This window comes from Triticum urartu, chromosome 4A (genome assembly GCF_056163025.1).
Source record: "Triticum urartu cultivar PI428250 chromosome 4A, HENAU_Tu73, whole genome shotgun sequence".
Classification (NCBI taxonomy): Eukaryota; Viridiplantae; Streptophyta; class Magnoliopsida; order Poales; family Poaceae; genus Triticum; species Triticum urartu.
In genome coordinates this window covers 555,715,124-555,722,608 of record NC_141876.1, presented here as the reverse complement: position 1 = coordinate 555,722,608, position 7,485 = coordinate 555,715,124, and the positions used below count along the sequence as shown (strand labels likewise).

Genomic DNA, 7,485 nt, shown 5'->3' with positions numbered 1-7,485 from the left:
TCAAAGAAAAACAGTGTTTGGAGGTTCATTTCATCTATAAATGGATTGCATGTGTGTTGCCTCAGTTGACTTAGGTTGCAAAATTTCCTTTCCTTTCTCAATGTTCGTCGAAAATGTGGATTTCTGGCACTGATTCGTCTCAAAAGAGCAAAAAATGTACTGCTTATTGTTAATAAACGGAAAACCAGGCAAAAACTGCTACAAACCTGACCACATGGGGACTACTCTCAAAGGATTAAACCCCACAACCGCAGATGCAGCCCAGCAAACGTAGTGAAACGGAGTTTCAAACTTTTCAAAGAAAAACAGTGTTTGGAGGTTCATTTCATCTATAAATGGATTGCATGTGTGTTGCCTCAATTGACTTAGGTTGCAAAATTTCCTTTCCTTTCTCAACTTTCGTACAAAATGTGGATTTCTGGCACTGATTCATCTCAAAAGAGCAAAAAATGTGCTACTGCTTATTGATTTTCATAGATATAGAGATATTATAGATATTATAGATATTTTCTTATTACCGGATTCGAACCAGTGACCTAAGGATTTATCTGCAACGACTACAGTCCTCCGCTCTACAAACTGAGCTAAGGTCGGGTTGTTCTTTTTCTAAATTTTAAAACATTTATCAAGGAGTTCTTCAAGTGTTCTGTTTTTCTCAAGAACAAGCAATTTCTGCTGTCGTTGCTCTTCATTTTCATTGAGAACGAAGTGTATACGAGAGACTTAGAGAACCACTGCCATGGCACCAAAACAACAGCTACTGGTGCCATCCACCATCCCTCAGACCAGCCTGTGACCCTCCTCCAGAGCAACTGAGCAAGCGAGACAACACATCATTGATTCAGCGTCGCATGGCAATCCTCTGTTTTCACCATGCAGGCCTAAGGATCAAACCAACCATATGTATGATTCAGCGACGCCTGACAAGGAATAACAATTCTTCAGTTCATTCATTGGTTCATGTTGATTTACAGGGTGGTATAAGAAGAATTGCCCTTCAGCATAAGAACTGATGCAATGGGGTATATGAACGTTTCTTTAGATCAAAGGAGCCTCCAGGCAAAATAGAGTATGCTTACAAGAGGAAACAAAAACAGCCATACTAGAATGAAAAGAACCTTTTTTTTGCGGAAAGAATGAAAAGAACCTTTTTTTTGCGGAAAGAATGAAAAGAACCTTAACTAGGGAAGATGCAAACCCTCTCACACCCAGCATCTAGCCACTACAGGAGCATCACATACTGCTGAACTCATCACAGAAGCAGAAAGAGACTTCTCTTTTAACAGTGAAACGGAGCTAAAATTTCAAGCCAACAACTGTCCTATAAAATTCATAGTGAAACGGAGCTTCAAACATTCCAAAGAAAAACATTGTTTAGAGATTGCATGTGTTGCCTCAGTTGACTTAGGTTGCAATATCTCCTTTTCCTTTCTCAATGTTCGTATAAAATGTGGATTTTTGGCACTGATTCATCTCAGGAGCAAAAATTAAAAATTGCTTATTGTTTTTCAAAATATAGACGAAAAGATAAAGTTCCGACCTACCGGATTCGAACCAGTGACCTAAGGATTTATCTGCAAAGACTACAGTCCTCCGCTCTACCAACTGAGCTAAGGTCGGATTGTTGATTTGTTTAGTTTGCCAAAGTATATTAGCGTAACTACCTAGGTACTTCTGTGCGTTTTCAGTTCATGTGCAGCAGAATGCCGGATTGTTTTTACCACAATGCATGCCTACTAACCACAGTATGATTCAGCGACGCATGTCAAGGAATATTAATTCTCGAGTTCATTCATCGGTTCATATTGATTTACACGGTAGTATAAGAAGAATTGCCCTTCAGTATATAGTAGTCCCGGCCAGCAGCGACACGAGCTAGAGACGATCACAGGTGCACGCACGCACGCTTCGATTCTTCGAGGATGAGAAAGAAACTAGGCGGCCGTCTTGTAGGACGCCTGGTCGTCGTCGATGGGCACCACCTTGGGCACGTGCACCGGCAGCACGTCGACGTCCTGCGCCCAGGGGCTGCCGGCGTCCCCGACGGCGACGGCGTCGACCGCCCTGAGCGCCTTCCAGACGGCGCTGTTGCACTTGAAGCCGGAGCCGAAGGCGATCTGCCACACCCGGTCGCCCTTCTTGATCCTGCCCTTGGCCTCGCAGTAGGCGAGCTCGTACCAGAGCGAGCTGCTGGAGGTGTTGCCGAAGCGGTAGAGCGTCATCCGGGACGGCTCCATGTGCCAGGCGCTGAGCTTGAGGCTGCGCTCCAGCTCGTCCAGCACGCCGCGCCCGCCGGCGTGGATGCAGAAGTGGTCGAGCGCGAGCGTGAAGTCCGGGATGTGCGGCTTGACGTCGGCGCGGAAGACGCGCTTGAGCACGACGGTGGCGAGGAAGCGGAGCTGCTCGGAGAGCGGGAGCACCAGCGGGCCCAGCGTGGTGATGTTGGTGCGCAGCGCCTCGCCGGCCACGGACATGAGCTCCTTGGAGAGCGACACCCCGACGTGGCCCGCGTCGTCCTCCTCCTGCGTCACGCAGCCGTAGCTCCGGTCGCTGGCGCCCCGGTGCGTGCGCACGGTGTGGATGAGCTGGTACTTGGCGCGCGCCCGCTCCTGGCGGCGGTTGGAGAGCAGCACCGCCGCGCCGCCGACGCGGAAGAGCGTGTTGGTGACCAGCATGGGGCGGTTGTTGCCGAGGTAGGCGTTGAGGGTGATGTTCTCCGTGCTCACCACCAGCGCGTACGTGTCCGGGTGCACCTGCAGCGTCGCATCCATTACTGCCACGTCCATTCATTAACCAACCAACCCAATCGCTACAGCTATTACTGCCACTAATGGTGGAGGAGCAACATAGAAGATCATAGGTGCATGTGCACCAGTGCTGGCGCAGATGGATTTCATGGCGTGGGATACTCCCAGATTCGCTCCCTGATCATGATCCGAAGGAGGAGGACCATTTCGGCGGGCCTTGATGATTCCGAGTTATGGCGATAGCGGATAGCTACTACTACTACGGGTACGTGCGGATTCTTCTTCCCCTGCTGGGACGTCGTTCTCTCCGCGCGTCCGCCCTATTCTAGTACCGATCGATCCCGGCCTCTTTTACCGCTTCCGTCGTCGCAGATGCCATGCTGCGCTCGCCAGTGCATGGTCCAAAACTCCTCTGGAACGGAGAACACGATGCAACCATGGCCAGCAGAGGAGCAGGGGGGCAGTGAACAGTACTCCAGTACCCACCCGGCAGAGACTGGCGCGCACACATTATGATGGCAGTAATCGACCCCCAACGGTCACGGGGGGCCGATATGTATGTGTGGGTGGCTGACCGTCCTCCGTTGCAGACAATCAAAGCTGGGATGATTAGTCAAGGTTATTTACGCGGTCAGACTGGCTCAGAGCCGTGCGCGAGGCAACGCTTGCACAACCGCTCGATCGTGATCCAACGTCACGTTATGTGTTCGGATCTGATACTAAATTCCGATCGGTTGGAAATTCACATTATGTTATTGTTTAGCCAACCGATGTTTTTTTCCTTCTAATTTCAAGCCTATTTTATCTGTAGGAGACTATAATAAACTAGGTTAAAACGCAATATACTTCTACAATGGTAAATGAAGGATTTTTTTTTGACATGAAATGAAGCATAAGTTAGCTATTGCACCTTGAGATGTGCCGATCTCCAGAGTAACATTTTAAATGGGTTTGTCCTGGATCCACCGTAATTTTATGGGACCATCCTATGTTTACAGGGCCATCCTTTACGTAAGGATGACCCATCGCCAGTCAATCTGAACTGTTCAGAACTGAACGCCGGGAGATTTATGGCCCCGTTTCTGATCTAGGACTTGATCACGGTTGTTCGATTAGCATGGGTAATCTCCATTATGACTGTTAGGGGGGCTCGATTGCCAGACATCATGGTAGGCCCTTCATGAATAAAATTATCTTATTTTCTAACAAATCTTCCTGTGCTGCCAAGTGGTTGTTACACAACGAGGATGCAAAAGAAGACTATTTTATTATGAGAAAGTATGCATACCAATGCATCTTTAGTGAAAAAACAGAGTTCGATGATCGTATTTCCCCTTTGCCACAATCAAGAAAAACCATTCCCTCATTGTTTATTATGAGAAAGTATGCATACCAATGCATCTTTAGTCATCTTGAACCATATGTTAGAAATAAATTACTCATGATCTTTTTAGGCTTGAGAATGGAACATTTAAAACATTTGATGTGAACATTTTGTACATCACTAGAAAGGACGGAAGTTAAAAAATGGCCCCATGTGTGTTGGCTCATAACTTCACTACGTATATACGTGCAAAAGATAAGCCTAGAGTTAAGCTATACCCATTGCCAGTACACCAAGATCAGTGTAAAAAGGATTCGCGCAACTTACATGCACGCTAACTCTCGTTGTAAATTTCATAATTAATCATGCATGCTAAAGGTAATCATGGTTAATGTGCTTTTTTATGCCTCTCTCAAAATGTTGCGTATTTTTAAGGGTGCTTTGCTATTTAATTCGTACTATTTACACACCGAAGCTTCAAAAGCACCCATCATCTAGACACCTTTTAACATATTAAAAAATGTTGTTTCAAGCAAAAAAGAAAGCCTCATGACAAACCAGGTCACGTGTATGGATTTCATGTGTCTTATACATCGATGGCGTTAAACCTCAAATATTTTTACCGTACAATAGTACTCCCTCCATTCGGAATTACTTGTCGCGGAAATGGACGTATCTAGACATATTTTATTCTAGATATATCCATATCCGAGACAAGTAATTCCAAACGGAGGGAGTATATAAAACTGCGCATATATATGATACTGTTCGGAATGAGCGATTAGCTACTCAACAAACCCACACTCAACAACATAAAAACAGCATATATGATGAAGTATAAGGACGGATTAATTTATCATATAAATATAAAGATTAAAGACAAAATTAATGTTAAAACAAGCTTATATAAATACGTTGAGTGGAAATGGAGGATACTTTAATGTTGGAAGAACCAGCTGGACCTGCCATTTTATTCATATTCCTATACACCTACTTGAAAATTCAGATTGACATGGTTTTGTACTCTACTATCATGCTAGTCCTGTCATAGTATGTTGATGTTAACGACCTCCGTGATGCGACGTCTAATTCTAGCTTAACCAATTAGTGCATGTCTCAGATATTCCCTTGCCCATCCACATGCACGCTACAGTACTAGGCCATGCTGTGCATGCATGGGCCGCACGATGCATGCCCATGTCTTCCGTGCGTGCTTGGGCAGGGTGGTGCATGCTTTGCATTAAGTTAACAAGGTGACTGACATGTGGATGTAGCTGGAGATGTATGGATACCTGAAGGAGGTGCTTGGCGAGGTCGATGGCGATGATGCCGGCGCTGCAGCCCATGCCGCTGAGGTTGTGGCTGACGACGTCGTGGCGGAGGCGGTACCGGTTCACGATGAGCGACACGAAGGACGGCGTGGGGCTGTAGAGGCTGGAGTTGGCGATGACGACGCCGACGTCCTCCGCGCGCACGCCGGTCTTGGCCAGCAGCTCGTCCACGACGCCGAACACGACGGCCTCCGACTCGTCCCTCGCCGTCTGGAGGCACATGTCCACGGGGATGCTCATCAGCGACGCCGGGAAGTGCGTGGCCTCCCCGAGCCCCGACCGCTCCATCATCCGCTTCTGGAACGACATGCTCTCGTCGTCGAACCCGCCGGCCAGCCCGAACTGGCGGATGGCCTGCGCGCGCGTCGCCTCGTGCGCCGGCCCGGGCTTGTACCCGGCCAGGTCCACCAGGTACACGGGCCGCGGCCGCGACGTGGCGTAGGCGTACGCCGCGGCGGCGCAGCCCGCGCACGCGGCCACCAGCACGGCCGCGTTGGCGCGCGCCTCGCCCCAGAGCGCGGCGAGCGACAGCGTGGACACCAGCGGCGGGGCCACGACGAGGAGCAGCGTGACGGCGAGGAGGTGCGGCAGGCGGCACACCAGCCGGTGGTACAGGAGCCTGGCCTGGTTCCGCGTCCCCTGCTTCACCGTCCGGAACAGATCCCTGTCCATGGCTCCACAAGGACGTACCTCGTGAATGGAACCCTGAGCCACCACGGTTCTGCGGACAGACCGCCGATTCGTGTGAGCTCGCTAGCCAGCTATGGAAGCTACAGGCTTTGCCGAGGCTGCCACGGCTCTGCGAGGTGGGCGCTGGCTAGCTAGCTCTGGTGTGTGGGAGTTCGCGGCGCGGGGCGCGGGGATTTATACGGGGAGATCAATGGAGCGGGGAAGCGGATGGAGGGAGGGGGAGATTAATGGCGGCAGGCTGGTTGAGGAGGTAGCGGGTTAATGCGCGCGCCGGCCGGCCCCCATGGGCACGATACCGGTGCAGCTAGTGCATGCACCACAGTAGCACACACACTCAACCGATCGAGCAAGAGAGGCGCCAACCCACACGCATGCGACGCCTCGGCCGTGCCATCTATGGATGATGGATCGGACGGCATTAACAAAATGAGAGCTACGTAGCTCTCTAACGTGCAAAAACAATTGTAGATCGGCGCTTCCATGTGCATCTGTGTTGTGCATGCGTACGTGCAGCTAGCCGTGTTGGCCGGGTCATAGTACTATTGATGGGCGATCGAGGAGTGAGTTAATGGCCGGGCTAGCTGTGGGTTTTGATCGTTTCTTGACGCATGAGGCAGACCGGGCGGTTTCATACTTCAACAGTGCTCGCCATGTTGCAGTGTTCGGCAGATATATGTTGCATGCATGTGCTCGGCATGTGGGAGTGTATGGCCAATCTAGCACTACTAACTGCTGGTAGCTGCGGAAATTCTGCCACTTGCTTTTGTGTTCATTTTCTGGGATTGGTATATGGATCAATGGTTGTAGATGTCTTGTCCTATGACAACATAGTCAAGTGTATTTGTTGCCCTAAATTGGTTACTTCTCGTTCAAAATGTTGGGCAACCTTTAGGTGCATCATCGTACATGTGCCCTCCTGAAAACACAACATAGAACTGCTGATGCGCGCGTGCACACACACACACACACACACACACACACACACACACACACACAACTTCAGAGAAAGTAACAACATTAAGTTTAGGTTGGAACATATGCATCTATCTCTTTCCTGCAATTACTTGTTTACGCAATTTTAACCAAAAAGAGTAAAACCCTCTAGTTGTGATATTGGGGGTAGGGTTTGCCCCCTTTTAGTAAATCTTGCCACATTGTACTCGATAGTCGGATGTGACCTTGTGATGGTTGTTAGTACTCTATTTCACTATTTTTCCTGAACTCACAATGCAAACCCATTTACGTTGGTGGTTCAGGTGACTAGGCAAACAATTTAGACCGATATTCAATGTAGGTGTAACTGATATAGTACATAAGCAGTGCGGTGCAGCTAGCAACATGTGTATGACAAAGTTGATGCAATTTCATATAATTGGGTTGTTTTTGATGAAAT

General features: G+C 49.0%; 1 protein-coding gene and 1 non-coding gene across 2 annotated transcripts; both read right to left on the bottom strand.

Moving 5' to 3' along the window:
• Positions 1-1,534: 1,534 nt before the first annotated feature.
• TRNAY-GUA (transfer RNA tyrosine (anticodon GUA)) lies at positions 1,535-1,620 on the bottom strand. Its single transcript is given in 2 exon segments — positions 1,535-1,570; positions 1,584-1,620. It is a non-coding gene; the product is annotated as a tRNA-Tyr (tRNA).
• Positions 1,621-1,770: 150 nt separating this feature from the next.
• On the bottom strand, positions 1,771-6,278 carry LOC125552729 (putative 3-ketoacyl-CoA synthase 20). The gene is made up of 2 exons (XM_048716404.2): positions 5,364-6,278; positions 1,771-2,753 (listed from the first exon to the last, which is right to left on the bottom strand). Exons 1-2 carry the CDS (start codon positions 6,072-6,074, stop codon positions 1,935-1,937), a joined length of 1,530 nt encoding a protein of 509 aa, XP_048572361.2. The 5' UTR covers positions 6,075-6,278; the 3' UTR covers positions 1,771-1,934.
• Between the last annotated feature and the right edge of the window lie 1,207 nt (positions 6,279-7,485).

What these genes read in the sequence shown, in the direction of transcription:
- LOC125552729 (XM_048716404.2), bottom strand. Translation starts at nt 6,074, where the DNA reads ATGGACAGGGATCTGTTCCGGACGGTGAAGCAGGGGACGCGGAACCAG. An exon ending in TCGCCAAGCACCTCCTTCAG is followed by an intron (nt 2,754 to 5,363) that starts GTATCCATACAT and finishes GCGACGCTGCAG; the next exon opens with GTGCACCCGGACACGTACGC.